Here is a 25,117-nt window from a genome sequence, read left to right as displayed (position 1 = left end):
GCAGACTCCACGCTGCTGGGTGGGCCCGGGTGTGGCACCCACCTCCCTGGAGCCCCCTACCAGGATCTCCAGGAAAGGCCTGCAGGCCTGTGTCTCCCAGGGTGAATGAGGGAACCAGATTCTGGGGATGGCACTTGAGGTGTGGCCTCTGGTGCGGTTCTAATGTGGTTAAGATTATTTCAGACGAATATTAAAGCGTTTCTTATGGGAAAATCCCTCCCAGTTAGCAAAATGAGGCGTGCCCGCCTGCAGCCCACCAGGGGGCCCTCCAGCCGCCAACAGCCCCGGCAGATAAATCAGCCAGCCGTGGCGGGCTGGCGGGCTGGGCAGGATTCAGCCAACTCAGGACAGAAACCCTTGACTTGCTTTTTTCTCCTTTAACGTTAAACTGATCCTAAGTGATCAGCAAATATCCACAATGTCCCTGCTGGTGGCTTTAGGTCTCCCTGGAGAGAGCACCTGCTGGGAGAGAGAGGCAGGGCCCCAGCCCAGAGGCCCTCGCTGGCTCCCAGGGCCCAGGCTGGCAGGCACCGGTGGGTAACGGCACAGAGGGGCATCCTCAGGGGCTCTGGCCTGGAAAGGGGCCAGCAGGGATGTGTTGGGTGTCTTGTCCAGGGTCTGTCACCCACTAAGTTATTCATCTCAAGACACATGCACCGAATGACCGGTGGCAGGGGGAATGCTACTGAGCCCCCCTCGGGCGAAGCCCTGCCTTGCAGGGTCCTTGCTCATGGTGTGTGAGGACACCCTGCAGGGCTGGGTGCCTCCCTGCTCCGGACCTTGCTTTCCTGTTTGCCAAGAGAGGCTGGCCCAAGGGGTGGGCCGTGGGCACACGCGTGTGCGAGTGCGTGTGGGTGTGTATATGTGCGCGCATGGGTGTGCACCGGTGTGAGGACGTGGGGTGTGGGTGTGCACACGTGTGCACGCACCTGTGTACAGATGTGCGTGGGGAGGTGGCAGCCGGAGCCTGGACTGTGTGTTATTTTAAGGACTCTCTAGCAATGTCCACGAAAAGCCTCTCAGACCCTGACCCCTGTGGCCCTGACCTTCAGGAGTCAGGCACTCCTGTGTCTGGTGTCCAGCCAGGAGCCCCCTCCAGGGCCAGGGTGCTGAAGACACGAGACTCAGAGGACCGGCGACTTTATTGAGGGTCCGCTGTGCCTGTGTTTTGCGCTGCCCAGGACAGGCCGGTCTGAGCGCACAGGGAGTCGCTGCCGTTCTAGCACCCAGGGCGTCAGAGGGGACACAGGCAGAGGACGAGGAGCGCGAGGGAGGCCAGCAGGGCCCCCGGCTGGAGGTGGGGGCTGGGGGCCCCTGAGTAGCCGTAGCTGGTCCTGCAGGAGGCCTCCAGCTGGCCCAACGGGATGGGCTCCTCGCCGGGAGCCCGCGTGTGACTGCTCGCCTGGGGAAAGACACAGGTCGGCCGCCTGCCTGAGAGCAGGCGGCGGTCGGCGGTGCGGGGAGCGCGGGGCCCCTCACCTGCTCCACCGCCTCGAAGACCCTCAGCAGGTTGCCTGCCAGGGTGCCCTTGACCTCGGCCTCAGTCCACCGTCTCCTCAGCAGCTCGGCGGCCAGGTCTGGATACTTGGACACGTCCTTAAGCCCCGAGGGGAGCCTGAGATGCGGGTGGAGAGAGCCAGGCTCTGCATCCCAGGGGGCAGGGCCCGGGGGCCGCCATCCCGAGCCCCGGAGTCCTCGGCGCCCCCACCCCGCCCCTCACAGCACGTGGAGGGGGTCTCGCCTCACCTGGACACGCCATCGTAGTCCCCACCCAAGCCCACGGCTCCGGCCCCCGCCACCTTCTTGATGTGGTCCAGGTGATCTGCGGAGAGGCAGCACATGAGGGCCCTGCGAGAGGCCCCGGCCCGGCGCCCCGGCCGCTCACCCCCGCCCACCTGCCACTTGGGACAAGTTGGCCTCCGCTCTGCAGGAAACGTAGTCATTGTAGAAGTTCACCATCACGAGGCTGCCCGTCTGCTTCTGTGTGGGAGACAGGGTGGCACTCTGGGCAGGGCGGCCAGGCCGCGAGGGCCAGCCCAGGAGCGGACGGCCCCGGCCCAGCCTCTCACCACCAGCTGGAGCACGTCGTCGGGTACGTTGCGCCGGTGCTGGCACACGCTGTAGGCCGAGGAGTGGCTGAAGACCACGGGGGCCTCGGACAGCTGCAGCACGGCCTTCATGGTGGCCGTGGACGTGTGGGCCAAGTCGATGATGACGCCCAGGCGGTTCATCTCCTTCACGACGCTCTGAGGGGGGGCGGGGCTCAGGGGACCCGCACAGCCTGGAGGGTCTCAGCCAGCACCCTGGGACCGGGCAGGCTGTGCCGTGCACACTTGGGTTCACACGACCTTCTGGGGTTTCTGGCGGCCGCCTGGGAAGTCCAGGTGTGGGGAAGGGCACTGGCCAGGTGTTAACCAGCCCTTCAGTGGCTGGAAGACGGGAGGTCACTCTAATGACCAGTGGGTTCCAGTGGAAGACCCGTCCTGCTGGCCCATCTCACATATGAGGAAACAGGTGACGCGCCGGGTCCTCTGAGGGTGACCGAGGCCCCGCCCCCCCACTCACCTGCCCAAAGAGTGACAGGCCTTGGCTGCGGGCCTTGTCTTCTCCCGTGTCCACCAGCCAGTTGTCGGCCCTGGGAGAGCGGAGAGCGGGTGCCCAAGGGGCAGAGCGGTTGCCCGGGCCCACCCACCTCAGGACCCTCAGGAGGAGAGACAGGGGCCGGGGCGGTCCCTGCCCTGAGACCCTCCCGCCCGGCCGGCCCCCCCGGGGCCGCTCACCAGGGCGTGTTGCAGCTGTGGGTGAGAGTCAGGTACCGCATGCCCAGGTGGTAGAGCGCCCGCAGGACGCCCAGGCTGCTGTCGATGGAGTGGCCGCCCTCCACGCCGACCAGACTGGCCACCTTTCCCTCCCGGAAGGCCTGCCGGATGCCTGCAAGGAGAGCCCGGCCAGGGGCAGTGGGCACCGGGCGACACGTGTGCCTGGGTGTCAGGTGTGGGGACTGGCTTCCACGTGAAACAAACCGCAGAGCGGTGCAGCAGCCCCTGCTCAGGACCGGGGCTGGCGGGCACCCACCTGTGCTGTCGGTGACGCACAGGAAGGTCTCGGGGTACAGCTGGCACATGCGGTGGATGACGTCGATCTGCTCCAGCGTCCTCTTCACGGCATCCTTGTTCTGGGTGTCACAGGGCGTGTACGCAGACCAGAACTGGGGGGGTCACGGGGGAGGCGCTGGGAGCTGAGCCGCCGGGCCCAGGCACACGAGCTCTGGCTTCCCTCCGGCCACAGAGGCCCTCCCCGCAGCCCGAGTGGCTATCGGAGCCCCGTCTAAGGGCCCGGGGCGGCACGCCGCCACCAGGGAAGGGCAGCAAGGGAGGAGGCGACGGGCTCCGGCGCCTCAGGGTCCTGGCCGGACCGTACCTGGGCCCCCACAAAGCCAGCCTTCAGCTTGGGGATGTTGGTGTGCGTGTGGGCCAGGCTGGTCAGGTTGGCCCTCGGGTCCTGAAGCTGATTGTTGAACAGTTTCAGCAGCTGCCAGGGCAGGTCATTGTGCCTGGAGGGGCCAGGAGGAGGGGTCAGGGGCAGGTCAGGAGGGACACCTGGACCCGGGCCCCCCGAGCTCCCTCCCGGGCAGGCTGTCCCCTCTCCAGCTCCTCTTCTCGTGGGCTGAGGACTAGGAAGGCCACAGGGTGATCGCTGTCATCTGAGCACACCTGAGCACAGGTGAGCTTCTCAACTGGCCACACCCCCAGGCCAGATCACTGAGCTGAGCCCTAAGTGGACAGGTCTTCCCTCCCGGAGCCTTTCACTGGGGGAGAGGGAGGGCAGATGCCGGCTTGGCTTCAAAATTGTGGCGATCAGGGGAGCTCGGAGTTGAAACAAGCTCCGTGAATAAGGCTGGCTGACGTGGGGTTGCTGAGTGTAGGCCTGGGGGAGACGCACAGATTAAAGATGAGATCCTTCTGGCGCAGGGAGCCGGTGGGGAAGTGTGGGGCGCGGCCTACCGTGGGGGGCAGCCGTGCAGCAGGGCACCAGTGCGGGATTGGGGGCCCCAGAGGCCCTCTGCTGCCTCTGGCCCTGAGGACAGTCCTGCACCATTTCCCAGAAGATCCCCCCGTGCTTCCAAAGGACAGGCCCCCTGCAGTTCCCCAGGAGCCGGTAGGCGGTGAGTGCATTGGAGGAGGCGGTGAGGTGCGGGTAGAGGAGACCAGGGGACTAGACGGGGAGGCCGAGGGGCAGGGGACAGGGAGGGCTGTCAGCAGCTGGTGGGCGTCTTCCAGGGCAGGAGCCATGGGGCACGCTCCTCCCTGGATCCAGGAACTGTCAGAGGGGGACCAGGAGCAGCCCGAGGGGAGAGACCGCTGGAAGCCGTAAGCTCCAGGCGCCAGAAGGGGCCTCGGCCGCTGGGAGCCGATCAGAATTTCCGAGTCTCGGGCCCAGCCCTGGCCCACCAGTCGGCACCTGGCTCTTGCCGGCCAACGCGCACACACGCACGGGACGTCCAGGGAGCCGACCGGCGGATCCCTAGTCCGGTGACAGGGCGCCTGTGAGGACAGCCCGGAGGGGGCTTTGCTCCCACGCCGGGCCCTCCCACCCACCCCTCCTCCCCAGCCCGGCAGCCACGCCCACTCTCCCCAGGACCCTCGCCCACACCTAGTTCCCACCCCCAGCCCCGGCTCCCTGCCCCGTGTCTGTTTCTTCATGTGTAACAGGGGGCTGCCTTGCGAGGGTCACTGACAGTGTTAACATCGTGACGGCCCAGGTCGTCCGGCCCCCTGGGGTGGGCTCCTCCACAGCAAGGCGGCCATGGCTCCCGGTGCGAAGTGAGGGCTCCCTGGGCCCCACGCAGGGCTCCAGATCCTGGAAGTTGCCCCTGGTCTCCCGGGGAGCTCCTGCCCCGGCTGTGAGGTTTGACTGCTGGGCACGGGCTGGTGGTCAGGACGCCTTTGCTGGCTGAGGGGTGGATGAACACCAGCGAGGCGAGGTCACTGCCTCACTGCAGAGCTGGGGGGGGGCTGGCCCTGGCCACTGTCCCCGAGGCAGCGCCGAGCAGGACTTGACTCCTTTGCTCCTCTAGGAAATCCAGCCCCACACTCCAGCTGCCTCCACGTTGCTATTCCCTCCTCGCCTCAGCCCGTCCCCCCTTTGTAGGTATCAGCACTAAGGTCAACACCACGTTCTGGAGTCTGTTCTGGAGCCTGATGGATCTACCCTCCTTATCTGTGTGGCCCGGGTGGCATCCTCAGCTGTGATAGAGGACCCTGCCATCCTACCCAAAGAGGGGAGGGGAGGATTCCGAGTGCTGCAAGTGCTAGAAACGACAGCCAAACACACACTTAGGCCGGCTATGGCTTACAGATGTGATGGCTGGAGCTGGTGCAGCCACGTTAAATCATGAGGTAACTGTGGGAACGGTGGCCACACCATTATGGAATGCCGTGCCAGGATTCTGTCTGGACTTCTCTGCTGTTGAAGCTACTTATTTGGGTCTCTCTTAACCACAGGAGTAACTAATACTAACTGGTTTTGATTCTGTCAGCCTAGTCTTGGCTTTCTAAGACTTTGGATAGTCCCAGCTTCCTGAGTACTCCTGGCTGTCTGGGCTCTTGGAGCCATCCTACCCGTCACGTGGACCTCTGGACAGCTCCCAGCCCCTAAACTCGGACCCCCTCTCCCTGTGCCCAACTGCCCTGAGTCCCCCGGAAGGAAGGAACATTCATTGTGTTGGCATATTCTACCCGCCCTTGCTGGCCTGGGATGCCTGGTCCCTGAGCCCAGACCTGCCAGACAGCAGGGCCTCCAGGATGGGAGCAAAGGGCAGCGGCCTCTGCAGCAAACTTCCTATGCCTGTGAGGAGACCCAGCCATGTGAGGACCCTCAGATGCAGGCAGGGGGACAGGAGGTCCAGGAAGGAGGGGGAGGGGAGGGACCAGGGGAGGACAGAGGGAGGGAGGGAGGGAAGGGTGCACTCTGACCCCTGATGCCACTTCCTTATCTAGGGCTGCCCCGCATTTCCCTGCCAGTCTTATGTGATGAGACACCCGTTTTCTCTGCTTTTCTTGCAGAGCTTTTCTCCCATAAAGGCTGGGCAAGTGGGTACCCCAACTTTCCCAGCACCCGGTGGGAAAGAGCAGTCGGGGCGGGAGTGTGTGTGTACAGGTGGCGTCCTTCCCAGGGCTGGGAGAGCCCCGAGGAGCTGGGGGTGGGGGCAGGGCGGCAAGGGCAGTGCCAGGCCTACCTGCAGCGTCAAGGGGCCCCGGGGGCTGCCGGGAGGACTCCGGCTACTGCTCTGAGCTCTGTGGGAGTTGGAGCTGGAAGGGCAGGGGCTGGTACTTGTGTCTCCAAGACTTCCTCTGGCTGCAGTGTGGAGACCTGACCTCAGGCCAGTGGCAGGAGGGGGCAGTCAGAGGCACAGGGGCGGGGGTGAAGGGTAAGTGAAGGGGACAGGCGCGGCCAGGTTGGCTGTGACATCAGGGAAAGAGTGACAAGGTGTCACCAGGGTCTTGGCTGGAAAGGGGACAGGGGGAGTGGGCACCCAGGAGCTTGGCCTGGGGCACTGAAGCGTGAGATGCCTCCGTGAGGTCAAGCCAGGCGCACACGGCCTGATGGGGTCACCCCAGGTGGATGAAGCGAGGGGTGGGCTTGACGAGAGGGTCTCAGGAAGGAGGGTCAAGAGGGCCGACAGGGTCCCCCAAGAGCCGCAGCAGACGCCACCCTCACCTGCACTTCCTGTGACATAGGACCCTGGGCCAGGCCCCAGTGGCCCCCAGCCCGAGCCCCACTCTGAGCTGGGATCCAGCCCCCAGGGGTCCAGGTTGTGGGGTGTCCTGGGAGCTGCTGAGGCCTTGGGGACCTCACTATTCACCTCCTTCCTGCCGTGTTCCCCACAGGCCCTCATCTGCTGAAGTCTCTGGGGCCCTGAGAGAGCCCACAAAAAACTGAGTCCAGCAAAGGGCAAAGGCCATCGTGCAGCTGGAGAAACAGTCCCATTGGAGACAGGGCAGCTCCTGTCTCAGGTCAAGGGCACAGGAGCCTCGACCCTAGCTCCCCAGCCCGGACCCCCGTACCTGTCACGTGGGCGGCTGCTTACCCGTCAATGACAGGCGTGCCCTGCATGATCCTCACCGCTGTGTCCCGGAACTGGTCCGCAGAGCAGACAGCCACCAGGGGCCACAACCACCAGCTGGTCCACATGGCACGGTCCCCAGAGACGCGCTGTCCTGCTGCTCCTGTGCGTCTGTCCTGACCGGCCGTCCTGGCGCCAGAAGACAGAGGGCTTTGGTCCAGGTGATTGCTGCCAGGACCTGCCCCGTTTATCAGCAATCAGCACATTCCCCGCAAGGGTGGATAGATGGGAGTTCCTAGCCCGAGGCTGGGCGTAGCTGTCTGGGCCAGGCCAAGTGGAGTAAAACCCCAGGGGCGGGGCTGGTACCCAGAAGTGGGGCAGAGGATGGGCTGGGGCCGGGAAAGGGGCCACCAGTGTTTGCTGTGTCCTGCCCCCAGGACCGGTGTCTGAGGTCTACAGACCAGATTCAATTTTGTGTCCTTGAAAGTTTGCCTGTAAAGTAGTTTTCTGTTACTTTTCCTGGAAGGTGGAGCAGAGCCCGGCAGGGGCACTCCCACCACACGCCACCGCAGTGCTGGGGGCTTCTGCACAGTGACCCACGCTCCGGCTGCAGGCTTCTGACCGAGCACGCTGGATGCTGGGGCTTGGGGTCGGAGGCCTGGAGCATTTGCATTGCCTTAGAGCTGGGCGCGCACACTCAGGTCTCCCGGGGGAGGCAGGGGCTGGAGGGTGGGGGGCACGGTTCTGAGAACCGGATGCCCAGGCAGCGCCGGGCCCAGTGAATCGTGAATCCCGGTCCCAGGGCTCTGCTGGGCAGCTGGGTGACCCCAGCCCAGTCTGGATCCTCAGGGCTGCTGAGCTGTGGCGACCGTAGCCCCTCGCTGGGCTCCCTGGCACCTCTGTCCCTGATGGCTTTGGACCCTCACGCAGACCTGCCCTGTGGAGCCCAGGTCCCAGGCCTGGGGCCTCCCCGAGCCCCGACCCGGCCCCAAGGACAGGACGGGCCCAGCTCCAGGCCCTTTCTCCCGCCTGGGAAGGGAGTCACGGCTGTCATTAGCTCTGCATCCCGGGGCCTGGGCCTCCAGCCCCGATTCCCTCCTCTTGAAGCGCAGCTCGCAGGGGAGCCCGAGCAGAGAGGTGGGAGCCGCCCCCCTTCCCTCCCCGCCCGCCACTCGCCCCGGGAGGAGGGGCTCCGGGCGTCCTCCACAGCGATGCCCCGGGAAGAGGCTGCCGGCCCCAGACCCACCGAGGACTTGCCCCCGCCCCCCACCGGGGCATCCTCGGCGCCAGGCCCTGGGATTCCACCCTCTTCACCACTCTGTGCAGAAAAGACCCCCTTGAAGGGTGAGGAATCCAGGGCTCCGACCACGCTGCCTGGGAACTGTGGCCCAGCAGGTGCTGGGCCAGGACACGGGTGTTAAAGCCGAGGGTGTCCCTCCGCCAGCCCGAGCCAGGACCCCGTCTGCCCTTCGCACTGTCCCCATGGCCCCAGCACCTCGACGGTCCTCCGGGCTCTGCGTCCAGCCCCCTCCACCTCCCCGGCCTGTCTCTGCGACCCAACGCTGCTGCTTCGTGGTGGGTGATGCCCGTCTGCAGCTGGGGGGCTTCTCCCCGGAACCCTCCTCTCTGACACGGCTGTGAGCACACGCCCCCTCTTGCTCACACCGGCCTGCTCCGTTTGTCTCTACGTATTTTCAACACTTTCCCCTTATCGTTTTTGTTTCAGAGTTGGCTTTTTTTAAGAGCACGTAATTCTATTTTTTTTAATTTTCTTTTTTTTTTTTTTTGATGTGGACCGTTTTTAAAGTCTTTATTGAATTTATTACAATGTTGCTTCTGTTTTCCGTTTTGCTTTTTTGGCTGCGAGGCTCGTGGACTCTTAGCTCCCGGACCAGGGATGGAACCAGCACCCCCTGCGCTGGAAGGCAAAGTCTTGACCACTGGACCGCCAGGGAAGTTGCAAGAGCATATAACTGTATTTTATTTCCTCACCTCACCTGAGCGTCTCTGTCTGTAAATGTGACCGTTTAAGCCAGTACGACGGCGACAGCACTGCGTCCTCCCTTAGCCTTGCTACTTCCCAGGCTACGGCCGGCCGTGCACCTCCCGTTTCTTGCGTCTGCCGTGTTCTTCGTGTTACTTTGATTCCCTTCCTACCACGGCTAGAAAGTTCCTCTGTGTGCCACTAAGTTGCTAGTGTCTTCGCTCATACTTGTAACAGTCGTATTTAAGTCTGTGTGTCTCTTTCAACATATAAACTCCTGAACACTGGAGTTACAGCTCACGGGGCATGGCATTCATTTAAATGTAACCACACATTTTCCTAGGTTTGCCGTGTCTTGTATACTTTGTCTCCTCCTCTCTTGAGATATTTGTTCTGATTTCTTTCTCATTTGTCTGCGGCGCTTCCTTGGTCATTCCCCTGGGAACAGTGGCATCCTGTGTGATCCACGTGTCTCTGCTTCCGTGGCTGAGGGGTCACCTCTCAGCATTGCAGCCACGACCCCAACGGCAGACTGACTGTTCCTTTGCGAGCATGCGGGCCCTCCAGGTCTGCCGGTTCTCCTTTACCCCTACCACCCTCCCCAGGTGGCTCCATGTGTTTGTCTCTTTAAATCTGCCAGACACTTGATTTTGACCTTCTTTTCATTTTAAATTCAGAGTTCATTTAATTGTTTAAAGGATTTAAAATTCTCTGCTCATTCCTCTGTAGTACTTCATTAGTTTAACAGCCCAGTGGAAAGGAAGGAAGCAGAGGGGCCCACGGCCCAGTTGCACTGCGGGAGAGGGACTTTCAGTGTTATTTTCTCATTGTCTCCGTGTCACCGAGGGACAGACCCCCACCATCCACTCTGCACGCCACCTACGGACTCTCTCCTCCCTGGGGTAAGATCTGGCCCCAGCCTCCCACCTCTGCAGCTCAGGTGCCCGGGCCGGGCGAGGGCAGGGAGAGCAAGGCACCGTCTCGGGGGCAAATTTCAAAGTGGGGACACTAGGAACCTCGGTCACGGAGGTAACTAGTATTTTAACGCAATATTTTTAAAAATCAAAAATTCCTGCCCCCGCCCCCCCCCAAAAAAAATCCATGATGCACGAAATGTGAAACTTTTAGACAGACTCAAGGCCGCATCTGACCTTCCCTCTGGTCCCAGCTCCCCCCGCGGTTCGGCACAGCTGGTCTCACCGGGCCATTCACATTAGGCTTCGTGACAGCTGCCGGACGCTCTTGCAACTTGGTGACAGAGGCCGGCGTGTCTAGGAGCCAAGCTGAGGGCGTGACCACACTTCCCAGGGTGACCCGAGCATAAGAAGACTCAAGGTTGGGTACAGCCTTGTTCAAACAGGAGAGGATGTCCAGGACGATGGCCCCAGAGGGCCCACGCCCACGCCCAGGAGGGCCCGTGCTGTGCAGCGTGTGTCGCACACCCTCCCTCTGGTGACTCACAGCCTGCGGCTGGCCGGGGTGCTCAGGGTCGGGCTGCCTGTGAGCGCTCACACCTCCCAGCCGCGGCATCTGTCTGCAACACAAGTCACCGGGGTACCTCCCGCTGGGATCGCCACCCTGCGGACCCGCGGGTCAGGCCCCCGAACTCACCCTTGAACCTGTGTGCTCTGGAGTCTGATTGTCCATCCTGGGGTCTCCGGTTGCCTTTTCTTCCTTCCACTGGGTGCTGCTACCATGTCCTCACAATCTTCCAAGCTCTGGGCCTCCTACCTCACCGCCCCTGGCTTCGGATCTATGGTTCCCACTTAATTTCTGCCCTGAGCCCTCTGCCTTTTAGTTTATGTCCTTTTTGGTAGAGCTGGTCCCCAAACCACCCCTAGCAGTGGGTGCGTGGGAAGTGCATTTCCAAGTCCTGGAGGGTTTGCACTTGACATTATTATGCCCGCATAACTGAGCAGCAGTTTTACTGGCCATGAAGTTCTGGGTCATAAATCGTTTCCTCTCAAAAAGTGAAGGTTCCGGGGCCGTCCACCCCGCACTGTTGCCGGGAACCCAGTTCTTTGTAGGCGGCGTGTTGCTTTCCTGCACAATCTCCTCGAATCCCCTCTTTCTCCGTGGGCCCTGCACTTTCTCAGCGTCGTGCCTCATTGGAGACTCTGTTTCATCCGACCGCCCTGCACCCAGTTCCCCAGCTCCGCCTCTGGTCCCAGGACACGCCCGGGAATCCCTTCTCTCCTGCGTCGTCTCTGCCCACTGCCCTGGGCACGGCGCCCAGTCAGATGCCGGACATCCCGCGTTGCTCCTTTTTGTCTCTTGTGTTTTTCTCTCCTGTTTTAGGTTTCCTCGTGCTTTTATTCTATGCGTTTCTGTTCTGTGAATTTATGAATAGAATAGAAATTCTGTTCTTTGAATTTATTCTATGAATTTCCTCAGTTCTGAATTCGAGCACTTTTATCCAAAGTTTTCTTTCAGGAATTATATACTTAATCTCCCAAGAGTGCTTTCTTGTGTTTCTGTTGGTGGTGTTTTTTTTTTTTTCCTTTTCACCTTGTTCTTGTTACAGAAGCCATATTGTCTGATATCAGTGAGAAGTTTTGTTTTCTCCTGTTTACTGGATGATGTTTCCTCTGGACCTTTTTTTTTTTTCCATTGTTTATCTGGACCTTTTGTTGCATACGCAGGCTGTCCTCAACCAGCTGGAGGTCTTTGTCACTTGATACGTAATATTTCAGGATGTAGCGGTAGCCAGGCTGCTGTGCTGTGGATACAAGGGCAGCCTCCCAGCTTCAAGAAGGGGGCCGCTGTTACGGTGGGGGCCCTTAATGTCAGCATCTAACACGAGCATGTCAACAGCAATGCTGATTCTCAAAACAAATGGTTTTTTAGGGAAGGACCCACTGGTGTCTCTTCCCCCAGAGTCAGCCTGGCCGTGGGCCAACCAGGGTTGTGCGTCCGCGTACTTGGGCGCTGGGGGTCAGCTGGTCCACGATCCAGCCGTCCGCAAGCCCGATTTCAGCCACGTCTCTCACTCCCACCCCCTCCCGTGATGTCTGAACCGAGCTCCTCTCCGATTTCTGCCGGGTGGCTGCCCCCGCCCCCCTGCCGCCCCCTCTGTACATGTTCCCAAAGGGGCCACCTCCGTCGAGCTTCTCATGCCCAGACACAGGCTGAACCTGCCTGCTGAGGATCCTTCCTTCCTCTGACACAGCAGGTTCTGCTTGAGCCAAGTCCTCCCACCTTGACAGACATGACAAGGAAATGTCCATCCCAGGCTGACCTTCTGACCTACAGGATGCAGTGGGTGCCGCTACGGAGGATTCTCACAGGGTCTCTGCTTCTAATTCCTGTTTCTTCCTCTTGTGCTGGTAGCTGGCACCCAGGGACGCGAGCCTCAGGGACAGAGCCGCAGCCCGACGGCCTGGCCCAGGTCCTTTGATTTCAGAGACTGGCTCTCAGGAGGTGGGAACAGGCTTTGTTAAGAGCATGAGCTTGGAAACCAGGCCACCCTGGGTTCAAACTCCCGCGGGGCCAACTGCGTTTTCCGGAGCCGGCAGCACCTGCGTCTCCATCCACGCGCCCTCCTTATTGTCCGCCGAGAGGAGGGGCACTTGGCTTGACCCGCAGAGAGAAGGCGGCGGGCGTGACTTCCGTGCAGCCGCCTGGCTCCTGTGCTGGACACTCCATCGGGAAGGCAGCCACCAGCCCAGCTCCCCGCCGGCTGGCTGACCGCCGGCCCCCCTGCCAGCTCCCGGCTGAGGCCGGACTCCGCGGGCCAGAGACCAGCGGGCCCCGCCGGGCCCGGAAACGTGAGCGACGGGAGACCGCCGAGGACGCGTTGTGTGGCGACAGGGAGCCGACCCGCTGGCCCTTCTCCTGCTGCTGGTGACCAGTGTCCTGGTCTGTAAAATGGGGTGAGTAAGCCGAACCGCCTCGGCCTGCTGGAGGTGGCCGCACCCCACAGTCGCCTTAGTAACGAGAAGCCCCACATCGGTGGCTGCCGAGGACACGTGCTCTCCCCGGCGGGTCCCTGGGAGGACGCCCGAGCCTTGCAGCCAGCTCAGCTCTCAGAGGAGCCGCTTAACAGTTTGCTTTAAAGCATTATCACTTCTTATTTAATTAAGGAGAATAACACTATTAACTGGAAACATCAACGTCACTTGCCATAAACAGAAGGAACACAGGAAAATAAACACACAAAAACCAAACAGTGCTGTTAAATTTCGGCCAGAGCCACAGAGAGGCAGCCCATGAAGAGACAGCAGATTCCACGTCCAGGCAGCAATCAGGGCCCAACTGGATCTTCACACACCCGAGGCCCCTGCACGGCAGGCCAGGCGCTCACCCGAGGTCCCAGGACTGAGATTGGTTCCACCAAAACTGCCCCCACCCATGTGGGCCGGGCTGTCAGCCAGCCAGGAGGGACCAGAGCCCAGGCCCCAACACAGCCCAGAGCAGCACGGAGGGCCTGAGTCCACAGCCCACATCCCTCAGGAATACACACGCTATGTGCGTGAGCAAACACACAGAGAGACGCGCAAACACAGCCAACCACGCACCCACCCAGGCTACAGAGCACACCCACATCCAATGCACAGTTACACAGGTGTACACGCACAGCCAACTGCGTGCAGACGCCTGTGCCCCCAGAGACACCAACACAGCGAACGTGCAGACACACCCACCCGTGACCCCCATACCTGCACACGTATGCACCTGAACATCGCAGATGAGAATGCTCAGACACGTCCCACACCTGCGTGTGCAGACACAGCACATGCTTACAAGGACACACACGCAGACTTGTACACGGGATCAGCACATATGCATTCAGAGATGCAGACGTGCACATACAGAGACATGCATACTTAGCACGTAAATATAAGCACACACACTCAGACATAAGTACACAGATGTGATCACACACACTCAGACGTAAGTACAAAGATGTGATCACACACTCAGACATAAGTACACAGATGTGATCACACAAACACATTCAGACGTAAGTACCAAGATGTGATCACACACTCACACACACACACTCTCTTACCAGGCCTGTCCTGTCACATACGCCGTACACAACACACACACGCTTAGCCTTGCAGACGCCCTTGTCTCTGTGTCACTGTGCCCACCCGGCCCCCATGCCCACCTCGGGGCCGGCAGCCATGCCCTCAGCCTGTGACCACCCACAGAGCCTGGCACACAACCGCCCCTGGTGGCTTGTAGGGTGTGTCCTAGGAGGCCCTGGGGCACAGACAGCCTCAGACCCGGCAACGTCTGGGTTGGGCTGTCCTCAGGCCCCTCAACCATCCACGCCCCGCCATGAAGCCACCACCTGGACCTCTGCTCCCAGATCCTTGCTGCCCAGTTTCCTCATGGACGACACCCCGTCCACCCCGCCCCCGGGAGTGGCCTTCAGGCTGGTGGCTTCTCCACCAGCTTCTCCACAGCTCCCTGACCCAGGCGGCCCGCGGTGGCAGGAGGAGACGGCCATCCTGCAGCCCAGACAGCGCCGGGCTCCCCGCGAGGCCTGGGGGTTTGTTTCTGTTTTTCTCAAGTTCCGTCTACCCCTGAGTTCCGCAGGCGGCCTCACCTCCCTTACACAGAACAGCAACTCCCCCAGGGGCCTTCTCGACACACCTCAGAGCACGGGACAGCGGGCTGAGCGCCGCACACGTGTCAGCGGGTCCGCGTTTCTGCAGACACGTGAGCCAGGCGTGCCCGGCACACACGGCCCACGGCGTCTCAGCGCCCTCTGACCCTCGGGCCGGGGCTGGGCTGGGCGCCGGGCGGGCGGGGTGGGGGCCACCTCGGGCAGGCTGTTGGCACGGGTGGGAGGGCTGAGTTAGGAGCTGTGGGGAGGAGGCCCACGGGGGCCACCTGGGCCCCGGGTCCCTCCCACCTGGCGCACAGCGTCACCAGGCAGCGGGCAGCCTGGCACCTGAGGGCCCGGGGCTCCACGCCCGCCCGCCGTCCTCGCTGCTGGGGTGGAACCCCGCTGTGTCTCAGGGCAGGAAGGCATCCTCGCTGCAGCCGGGCCCAGGCGCTGGGGGCCCTGGTTTCTATATATGTCACATTCCCAGCTACAGGAGGATCAAAAGCAGTCAGGGATCGGAATGTCCTCGGGCAGAGACATGGGACTTTCAAACCCAGGGGAAGGTCTGGGTGGTGACCCGGCCCAGCTGGGGGCTGGCTGTGCTCATTGCTTTCAGGGTTCTGCGGTTAGCGCGGGAGGTGCAGAACGGCCCGGTCGGCACTGGCAGGCACCTGGCAGTCCCATCCGCCACCCGGGGAGGGCACACACAGCTGGGCCCACCCTGGCTCCCCGAAGCCCGGGCGGGCGCGCAGTGGGGCGTGCGCAGCCGCACTCCCGCTTGCCCTCTGCCCCGGCCCCCTCCTGGGCCACGGACGCGGGCTCTGAGCGGGGACAGCCCCCTAGCCGGGGCTCTGCTGTGATGAGCTCAGATACCAGAAATGCGAGGAAGGGGACGTGGCCATGGGGCCTGGGTCGGGGGCTCTCCCCGCCTCAAAGTTCAAGGGGGTCCAGAGTGAGGGGGCGGGATATAAGCAGGGCTGCAGAGCTAGGAGGCCCTCTGTTGAGGCTCTGCAGGAAATCCCCTCCCTTGACCCTCCCCTGCGCACGGGGCGGGCGGGGGTGGGGGGGTGGGGGGGGAGTGAATGGCATCGAGACGGGAGGGCCCGGGAGGAGAGCCGGGTCAGGGTGGAGAAGGGCTGAGTGTCCCCCCCGCCCGCCGCCCGGGCACTGCGGACCAGGCCTGGGGAGGCAGCCAGGTGCAGCCCCTCCCTGGAGGACGACGCCCCAGTTCCACATGTGGGGTGGCACCACTCTGGGGGCACGAAGGCTGGAGAGAACTTCCCCACTGGGGCTGCCCGGGCCCTGGCACAGCCGGACGGCCGGAGGGCCAGAGGCACTGAGGCCACGGTGCGGGAGGGAGATTTCTGCTTCTGATGTTATTAATCTTTGTACTGTTTGAAAATTTTAGCATGTGCATTAACACAGAAAAATCAAATTAATTAAACCAGAAACAGAGGGTTCAAGCGGGCTCTGCACAGAGATGGGGGTCTGGGCACCTTAGGGCCCCCACCCAGCCCTGAGCGCTCCGTTCACGGGGGTGTCAGGTGAGACCCTACATGCTGGCTCAGGCTCCCCCTCCCCTCCCCCCCCCCCCCGTGCGGCAGGCCGGTCAGGAGTCCCCGAGGGAGGAGGCTCAGGGACTGCCAGCAAGTGTGTGGACACGGGAGCCCCGTCTGCTACACTGCACCCTTCCTGCTTTCACATCTGTGACCCTGGGGGACACATCTGCGCTTCTGAAAGTCCCCAGAGAGAAACCACGCCTAGTCAGGCTAAGCCTGGGGCACATTCAGATGGGTGAGTCAATAGTAATCTCCAGGGGACGTCCCTCCGTCCCTCGGAGAGGCTTCCTCAGGAGGCCTGGGGTCAAAGGGCGCACACCGCCACGGCCGGCTGCCCTTCCTTCTGGGGTTGGGGTGCCCTGGGCCCCCAGACTCTGGCCAGCACGGTCCAGCTCACAGAGCCGGCACCTGGGCCTGGCAGGGGGACATCTCCGTGGGTCCCGGGGTGGCTGCTGGCGCCTGGGAAGGGCTGCGTGGCTCGCGGTCAGAACCGGGCCGTCTGACGCTCGCTGACATTCTTAGTCTTGCCTTTGCCACGGTCTGGCAGGATGTGTAATGGGCAGGGACTCCCCGTTGTCGCCCCCGAGGCCCCATCCTCACTGCGTTTGGTTTCTCTCACTCCCTGGTATGTCTTCAGCTTCCAGGACAAGCCAGGACCACAGAGTGTGCGGCAAAGCAAAGGCGGGGGGGCTTCCCTGGTGGCGCAGTGGTTGAGAGTCCGCCTGCCGATGCAGGGGACACGGGTTCGTGTCCCGGTCTGGGAGGATCCCACATGCCGCGCTGGGCCCGTGAGCCATGGCCGCTGAGCCTGCGCGTCCGGAGCCTGTGCTCCGCAAGGGCAGAGGCCACAGCAGTGAGAGGCCCGTGTACTGCAAAAAAAAAAGCAAAGGCGGGCACAGGGGTGGGGGCGGCCTCCAGTGGGCTCCCTCCTCCAGGCTGGCCTCCGGGCTCCTCCTCTCCTGCACCTGTGGCCACTGGATGAGCTCCTGTGAGGAACACTGGGTCTCCTGTTGGCTGGTGGGCTTCTGTATTTGAGCATGAGACATCCCAGGAACATTCAGACAGTGCCTGAGGGCCCTGCCCAGGGCTGCCAGGCCACCCTCCCTGTGGGCCTCGAAGGCAATCCCGAGACTGGGAGCGCCTCCCGCAAGGGGGGTAGGTCTGGGGGCCCCGCCAGCTGTTCCTTCAGCAGATCCCTGTCCCTGCAGAGGCCCCCGTCCTGGGGCGCCTCCCGTTTACACACCCTGTCCAGCATGGCAACAGGGAAGCCGTGGCCCAGCCGCCCCGCCCCAGGGCAGGGCAGGCGAGGGCCTCCTGCTGGGGCCGGCCACCCCCCGTGAACTATAGGATGGGGACAATGGTGCCCGGCACAGGGACCCTCTAGATTTGAAGGAGACGCTCGTGTGAAAATGCTCGGGGTCTCTTAAGCACTGTGTGAGGGCCGCCCTGTCCTGTCTGTGAAACAGGCCTGGAGCCCCAAGCTCAGACTGAGGCTGGTGGACACTTGGGGGTGAAGGCAGGGGCTCGGGTCCCCCTAGGGCCACCCGTGGTCCTCAGACCCACACCCCGCGACATGGGCCCCAGGTGGCCCTGGCAGCTGTCCCCACCCCCACCCCTCCACTGCTGCCCTCTGGTGGCCGGTCGGGCCATGCGGTGTTGCCCGGAGGTCATGCCTGTGGAGCAGCCCCCTGCATACTCTGAGGGTCCGGAGAGCAGCACAGGTGCGGCCCCCCTTTCCCAGCCCTGGAAACTGAGGCACGGGCTGCACGCACCCAGGCCACATGGCTCAGAGCTGCAGGTTCATGGACGGCAGTGGGCAGGGCAGACAGCAGGGCAGCCAGGCAGAATTGCAGAACAGGAAGGCTCCCTGGAGGAGGAGACAAGCTAGCTGAATCTCGAAGGACAGGTGGCCAGGGAGGAAGATTCTAGGCAGAGGACAGCAGAGAAGTGGGAGAGAGAAAGCTGCAGAGGCCGGCAGGGGCCTCACCGGCCTGAGCGGGTCTGGACTGAACCCTAAGGACAGCAGAAGGGCTACTGTCTCAAGCCCGCTTTGTCAGGGGTAGGGGACATGTGCACAAACATTCAGGGCAGAGCAGACAGCATGCAGGCTATATCTCAACAAGGCGGTCACAACCATAGCACAGGGGGCAGCCGTGACCTCCACCCCTAGGTGAACGGACCCACAGATTACAGCGCGTCCATGCATGGAGCGTGACACAGAATGAATGGGAGGGCTTCCCTGGTGGCGCAGTGGTTGAGAATCCGCCTGCCGATGCAGGGGACACGGGTTCGAGCCCTGGTCCGGGAGGATCCCACATGCCGCGGAGCAACTGGGCCCGTGAGCCACAACTACTGAGCCTGCGCGTCCGGAGCCTGTGCTCCGCAACGAGAGAGGCCGCGATAGTGAGAGGCCCGCGCACCGCGATGAAGAGTGGCCCCCGCTTGCCACAACTAGAGAAAGCCCTCGCACAGAAACGAAGACCCAACACAGCAAAAATAAATAAATAAATTAATTAATTAAAAAAAAAAAAAAAAAGAATGAACGGGAACTGTGGACACACAACAACATGGCTGAATGCCGTGAAAAAGTACAGAAGGACACTCAGCCTTAGTCCCTGGGTGCAGGTCCTGGGACGGGTAACCCGGGCGGTGCGATGGTCGGGAGGGGCTGTGGGTTGCTGAGGGTGCAAGGGAAGTTTCTGGGGGAGACGTGTCATGTCTCATCTACGTAGTGGTGGCGTCATGTGTGAACAAGTGAAAACTCAAGAGAACTGGACTTCTGTCCCTGGAGGTCTGAGGGTCACGGGCTGATTTTCTCTAGGAAAATGTGAAGGACAGGGCCCAGGAGGTGGCAGCCATGTCAGGGTGCACTTTAGTTTGGTGGATAAGGAAGAGAAAGACTAGAGGCCTGCGCCTTCCCTGGGCCCCGGGAGGCCGAGGGGCCAGCTGCGGGCCACGCCAGCCTGGGGGAAAAAGGGCCCACACGAGGCAGAGCGGCTCCGGACTTGGGCCCCGCCCCAGGGCTGCTTGCAGGCCCAGTCAGAGCCCAAGTCCTCCCCCGCTGCCCCTCGCAAGGCTGCTCCCCCCACCCCACAAACCCAGTCACCCGCTCCCTCCCTCCCCGCCAGCCAGGCCCCCAGCGATGCCATGCCAGCCTGCTTACACCTGCATTTTCCCAACACAGTCACTTTCACAGGCCCGGAGGTCATACCTCTGGAGGCCACCACCCCACCCACTGCAGATGGGTCTAATTAGTGCCCCATTTCACAGATGGGCCCATGGATGCCAAATGGCCTGCAGAGGCCACCCAGCTGGCAGGTGAGCTTCAGACCAGGGGGTGCAGAGACCAGTGCAGGGACCCCCCCTCGCAGGGACGTGTGCCTCATCCAGGCGGGGCACGAGGGGGCTGTGTGCCCTGAGGTCACTCTGGGACACTGCCCTGCCCTCCACGCAGGAGGGCGTCACACAGGCCCTGAAATGCCAGGCCCAGGAGACTCCTGACACTTCCTTCTCACGGGGGGAAGATGTCACAGGAAAGGGCAAAGCAGCGTGACAGAGGGGAGGGGTGACAGCCCCCCGATGGGGGACAGAACTTGCTGAGACCCCCGGGGAGCCTCGGAGGCCGGCCTGCACTGGCACCTCCATCGCAGAGCCGGGCTCTCCGAGGTGCCCCACGGACCAGCCCGGGCTGGGTGTCAGGGATCTGGGGGTGGGGGCTGGCAATCGGGGGGCTTCTCTCCGGGAGCCAAGAGCTGGGCTGCCGCCCACACCTCCCGAGGGAAGCCCTGCAGCCAGGCCAGAGAGCGGGGCACCCCTGTCCTCCCCGCTTGCTCTGGGGACGTTCTGTTTGACTGTTTCTTTCCCTTTCGCCCGGGAAAGTTGCCGTCAGATTCCACCTTTTATCTCGGATGATTCTTCCCCAGCACTTCGGCTCCCCAGGACACCTGAGGACGGGGTGCTGGGCGCGCCTGTGGCCTGTCTGTGAAGATGTGGGCAGGGGGAGGGCAGCACTGTCCCCGCTGGGGGCCCGGAGGGGACAAGCCCCCACCCGCTGCTCGCAGGGCCCGGCTGGCGGGACTGTGCAGGCCCGGGAGTGACTTATCCGAGTCACACGGCAAGCCAGTGGTCAAGGCGGGGCCAGGGGCTGGCTCTCTGGGGTCACTACAGGAGGGTCGGTTCAGGAAAAATAAGGCTGGAACGGAATCCGGCCTCCAGGCCCTTTAAATGGAAACAGCTGGACTGAATCCGAGTGAACGGGGGCACCGACCGCGGAAGCCAGATTTCAATCAGTGATAAGTACTGCGAAAGGGCAAGGATCCCACGTTGCGGTTACTGCGTTTGTGCCGAGCAAGGGGGCTGGGGGTGAGCCGGGCTCAGCCAGTGGGGGAGCAGGAACCTACAAAAGCGGGAAGGGGCCCCCAGGCGCTGGCCTCGGGAGCTGGCAAAGGGCACGGTGTTTGGGGTGTAAGAAGGAGGTACTACTCCCCAGCCCGACCTCTCCACATAGAAGAAATGCTTGTTTGCATTTTCCTTGTTTGCTTTGTTCTCCAGACAGTAACGCATAGCAAAGGCCACTACTCAACAGGAATCTTGACCTCTGACCCCACAGACCCCGAAGTTCCCTCAAACTCCTTGGTGAGCGTCTGCTACTGTGGCCTGACCCCCATTCGCTGGTGAGCCCCCCAAAGTCACGGGCAGTATTTGTCTTGCTCACAACTGTATCTCTAAACCAGGCACAAAGTCCCAGAAACATTAGTGGACAGATTGCTAACACCTTTGGTTACCACTTTATCACGTGGAAGAATATCTGTGGAAAAATTCGTGCGATTTTTTATCCACCAAATGTCCAAAAGTGAGGGAAGGGGTTGGGGGATGGACCCAGCGTTTTCTTTTCTTTTCTTTTTTTATAAATTTATTTGTTTTTATTTTTGGCTGCGTTGGGTCTTCGTTGCTGCGTGCGGGCTTCCTCTAGTCGCAGTGAGCAGGGGCTACTCTTCATTGCGGTGTGCGGGCTTCGCATAGCGGTGGCTTCTCTTGTTGCGAAGCACGGGCTCTAGGCGCGCGGTCTTCAGTAGTTGTGGCACACGGGCTCAGTAGTTGTGGCGCACGGGCTTAGTTGCTCTGCAGCATGTGGGATCTTCCCAGACCAGGGCTCGAACCCGTGTCCCCTGCATCGGCAGGCGGATTCTCAACCACTGCGCCACCAGGGAAGCCCAGACCCAGCGCTTGCCTCTTTAACGAGCGCCCGTGCTGCATGAGAGAGCTGGGTGGGTGCTGGCCGAGTAGCGGCAGCTCACGACTCACCGCCCTGCTTAGAACACGCGAGAAGGGTCAGCCCGTGGAGACAGCAGCCCGACAATCCCGTGGGATTTTAGTAAATTGTATTCAGACAAGGATAGAACCATCTGAAAAACAGGTCAGGGTGGACTCCCCGCCTCATATTCTACAAATCAGAGAGCACTGGAAGGGAGCAGATAGAGGGCATTAGAGAAAAATACAGACGCACGGCCAACACACCCCAGGGGAGTATCAAAGACCAGTGACAAACTAGGAAAACACATTTCTAATAATGCTTACAGCACAAAAGGCCTTAATAAGTCATTTTTTAAAAAGAAGCAATCCAACAGAAAAACGGGCAAAGGGCATGAACAAAGAGATGACCAAAAAACAAACAAACAAAAAAGCTGAACGAGAAAAAGGCAACTTAAACTACGGCAAGATTCTTGTACCAAATCTGACTGGCAAAGTCCAAAGGTTAGTTAAAATCAAACTGCATTTGCCCTGTGAACGAGGAGCCCCACTTTGGGAAACCGACCCCACAGACACACACACACGACAGCGTCTCTGCCACAGGGTTCACTGCCCCACGTCCACACGTCCACCTGGACGAGATTGATTTATAAACTGAGGTCTTCTCTGCGGCTGTTGAGAAACGAGGATGCTCGCTGCACACTGATGAGCAGAAGTCAGCAGGACGGGCCACAGGGAGGGGTGGACGCACCTGGAATTAGTTACCGCAGACGACGGTACCTGGCTGGATGCCCAAAGTGGCAGGAAGGCCACCAGAAGGACGTCCAGACACACCTTGCCAGGACTCGGATTTCTTTGTACCACGTGAGGGTGTTACTGTGCTCACCGCTTACAACAAATATGTCTTTTAATTAGGTGACAGCCATGATTTTAGTTGGTAAAGACGTGTCTGTCCTGTTCTTGAGACCAACAGGGAGGCTGGCTCTGGGCCCGTCCCCCCGCGCAGCACTTTGTGACGGGAAAGTGAAGCCATGCTGCCCTTCTCCATCATCCTCAAGAAGGGGCTGCAGGCTCTTTGGGTCCTGGTGGGGTCGGGGTTGGCCCTTTCCCACCTCCCCTGCAGAGCAGAGTCCACACCCAGGGGGCCGGAGGTGGGGTGTTGGGTGGCCCGCCTCTGTCATCTGACCCCAAATACAGCTCAGTCCCAGGCCCCTGGCTGCAAGCCCAGAATTTTCCAGTTTGGGGCCTTTCTGGGCCAACCTGAGTGGGTAAGGCATCCTCCAAGGCTGGCAGACAGGCAGAGCCAGGAGAGTTGCCAGGTGGGTGGGGTCTCGGACAGTTTGGGGGGTGCCCGGGGCTTGTCTTCCCCCTGGAGCTACAGAGGGTGTGCGGGCCCCTCAGGGACCCCAGACCCAGGGGGCGCCATTCATGCTCCCAAACTTCTGTCTTTATGGTGGGCTATTCATGCTGGGGGTCATCAGACAGGATGAAAAAGGCTCATCTTAGCCCTTTCAGTGGGATCTCAGGACCCTTCACTCCCCTGCTGAGCCGTGTACAGAAACACTTGTTACAAATGTTCCTTAAAGACTTTTGACGGGCACAATTATATTGTCCGGTGTTTCGAGTGTGGTCAACGTTGAGCAAAAACACTAAAGCCCCTGCTTCTCCTCCTTGGCTGGCCTGGGAAGTGTAGGCTCTTGCCCTCTGAGGGCAGCTCATGGCTGTAACGGGACTGGTCCTGGCCCCGGAACCGTCCCCTCACCAGCCTGTCTCAGGGCCTTGAGCAGACCCCCTGCCCTGCGAGCTCCTCTGCCTGGTCCAGAGTTCACTTCCACCCGTCCCTTAGGGCTCCCCAGACCTCACCCTGGGCTGCGAGCTGCCCGAGCCACACTCACCCTCCGCAGGTGTAGAAGCTCACGCACATGCACACACATGTGCACAAACACACATGCACGCAAACAAACGTATGCGGGTTGGGCCAGGTGGTCAGGCCCCGCGGCCTCGAGGTCGACTTGGCTGCTGTAGGAGACCGAGGGGGTGGTGCAGGCTGGCTGGAGGGTTCTGCCCGGTCAGTGGGGCCTCTGGGCAAAACGTCCCAGAGCTGCTACCCCCATGCCCACTGCCACCACTGCTTTGGGGTAACCACTGGAGTTCAGTGCCCCCATGGGTCCTACCAGCGGCCACGGGAGGGAGACCCCAGGAGGACCCTGTCTGGGAGGGGCCCATGGCCCAGAGCACCAGCTCCCCATCCTCGGCAGGGCTTCCCTTTTTAATTTTGGTTTTTGTGTTTGGCTCCCTTGTTTTGAACGGGTAATATATTCACAGGGTTCCAAAAAACCAAGATGATTTTAAACGGTACCTGCAGGAGTTTTCTATCGCCGCCGAAAAACTACCACAAACGCTGAGGCTGCCAGAACCTGGTTCTGTGGCTCCGAGTCCGGCGGGCACTGGCCGGCTCTCCCGCCCTGGGTCTCACAGGCCAAACCAAGGCGGCCCTGACCCGGAGGCGCTGGGGAAGAGCAGCGGGTTCGGGCCCGCTCCGCGGCTGGGCGTGAGTCGACTCCGGATTACCAGCTGGAGGAAGTGCTCGGTTAACGCTGTACGATTCCATCGGGCCCACCTGGGGCTCCTGCGCCAGGTTCCGGGAATCAGGGGTGGCAGCTCTGGGGTCCGTTCTGTCCCCACGGACACCCCGGGAAATCGCGCCCCCGTCCCTGGTGGCCCACACCACCCTCACTCCCCGCCTGGTACGGGCACTTCATCCGTACACGCGCTTTGTGGGTGTTCTCGTGTTTCTTCAGCCGGGCGCGCATGCGTGCGTGCGCATGCGTGTGTGCGCGCCCTCACGCACCCTGCTGTCTGTCGGGACGGTGGCTGCTGGGTGTTTGCAGCATGCGGAGTGGCTTGGAGCCCCGAGTCGGGCCCGTCTCACCAGCGCCCGAGGGCGGCTGAGAGCGTTTTCTAAGTGTGCCCTTACCTGCCCGGTCAGCTCCCAGCGGCTCCTCTGTGGGTCAAAGATGACTGCCGGACCGCCGGAAGGCTGCCCCGAGCGGCAGCATCCGAGGAGCGTTTGCCCATAGCTCCTGCGCGTTTGCCAGGCAGGCTGAACTTGAACGTCTCCCCCTTCACACGGGGCACCGCCGCCCTGCCCCCCACGCACCTGAAGACAAAGGGTCTCCAGGCAGCGTCCACATTTCCTTGGCCTCGATCGAGGCCCCTCAGGGGGTGGGGTGAGGTTTCCCGGAAGCCCGCGAGGTGCGGGCAGGGCTCAGGAATCCGCCCGGAGAAGCCGCCGCCAGCCGGCCCGGACCTGTCCTTGGCCTGGCTCCCAGTCGGCAGCCAGCTCCACGGGCGACGAAGGGCCCCAGGACCCCGGGGCCTGCCCAGCATGCACGCCCCCAGTCCTCACCCCGCCACTGCTGGACCCTCCTGACATCGCCCGCTCACTACCCACCTCCAGCAGGGCCCTGGCCCTGCTCTGAAAGAGTCCAAGGCTGGGGAAGGGGCCGGCCTCCGAGCGGCCCAATCAGAGCCAAGTCTGGGGGTTCTGGGGTCTCACTTCATCCACAAGTCCCAGAAGACAGGAGGCTGGGGGGCGAACATGCAGAAACCTGACCTCAGAGGCAGGGTCCATGCAGGACCCCTGCTTTGGCTGCCAGTTCATTGGGTGGAGGGGTAAAGGCCTGAGTCACCTGTCC

At 61.8% G+C, this 25,117-nt stretch overlaps 1 protein-coding gene across 3 annotated transcripts; it reads right to left on the bottom strand.

The window, feature by feature from the left end:
- Positions 1–1,009: 1,009 nt before the first annotated feature.
- On the bottom strand, positions 1,010–24,748 carry DPEP1 (dipeptidase 1). Of its 3 annotated transcripts, XM_055079204.1 has the most exons (12): positions 24,397–24,748; positions 23,779–24,048; positions 7,091–7,255; positions 3,421–3,553; positions 3,076–3,208; positions 2,781–2,931; positions 2,566–2,635; positions 2,070–2,246; positions 1,896–1,980; positions 1,747–1,822; positions 1,480–1,615; positions 1,010–1,402 (listed from the first exon to the last, which is right to left on the bottom strand). In XM_055079204.1, exons 3-12 carry the CDS (start codon positions 7,192–7,194, stop codon positions 1,235–1,237), a joined length of 1,233 nt encoding a protein of 410 aa, XP_054935179.1. In that variant the 5' UTR covers positions 7,195–7,255; positions 23,779–24,048; positions 24,397–24,748; the 3' UTR covers positions 1,010–1,234. The 3 variants fall into 3 exon arrangements, with proteins under 3 accessions (XP_054935179.1, XP_054935180.1, XP_007125565.3); XM_055079205.1 differs by lacking the exon at positions 24,397–24,748 and having other exon boundaries at positions 23,779–24,078; XM_007125503.3 differs by lacking the exons at positions 23,779–24,048; positions 24,397–24,748 and adding an exon at positions 10,662–11,064.
- Between the last annotated feature and the right edge of the window lie 369 nt (positions 24,749–25,117).

The sequence above is a fragment of the Physeter macrocephalus genome, chromosome 17 (genome assembly GCF_002837175.3).
Source record: "Physeter macrocephalus isolate SW-GA chromosome 17, ASM283717v5, whole genome shotgun sequence".
In the NCBI taxonomy this organism is placed as follows: domain Eukaryota; kingdom Metazoa; phylum Chordata; class Mammalia; order Artiodactyla; family Physeteridae; genus Physeter; species Physeter macrocephalus.
Note: the sequence above shows the minus strand (reverse complement) of the source record. Positions and strands in the feature narration are given on the sequence as shown.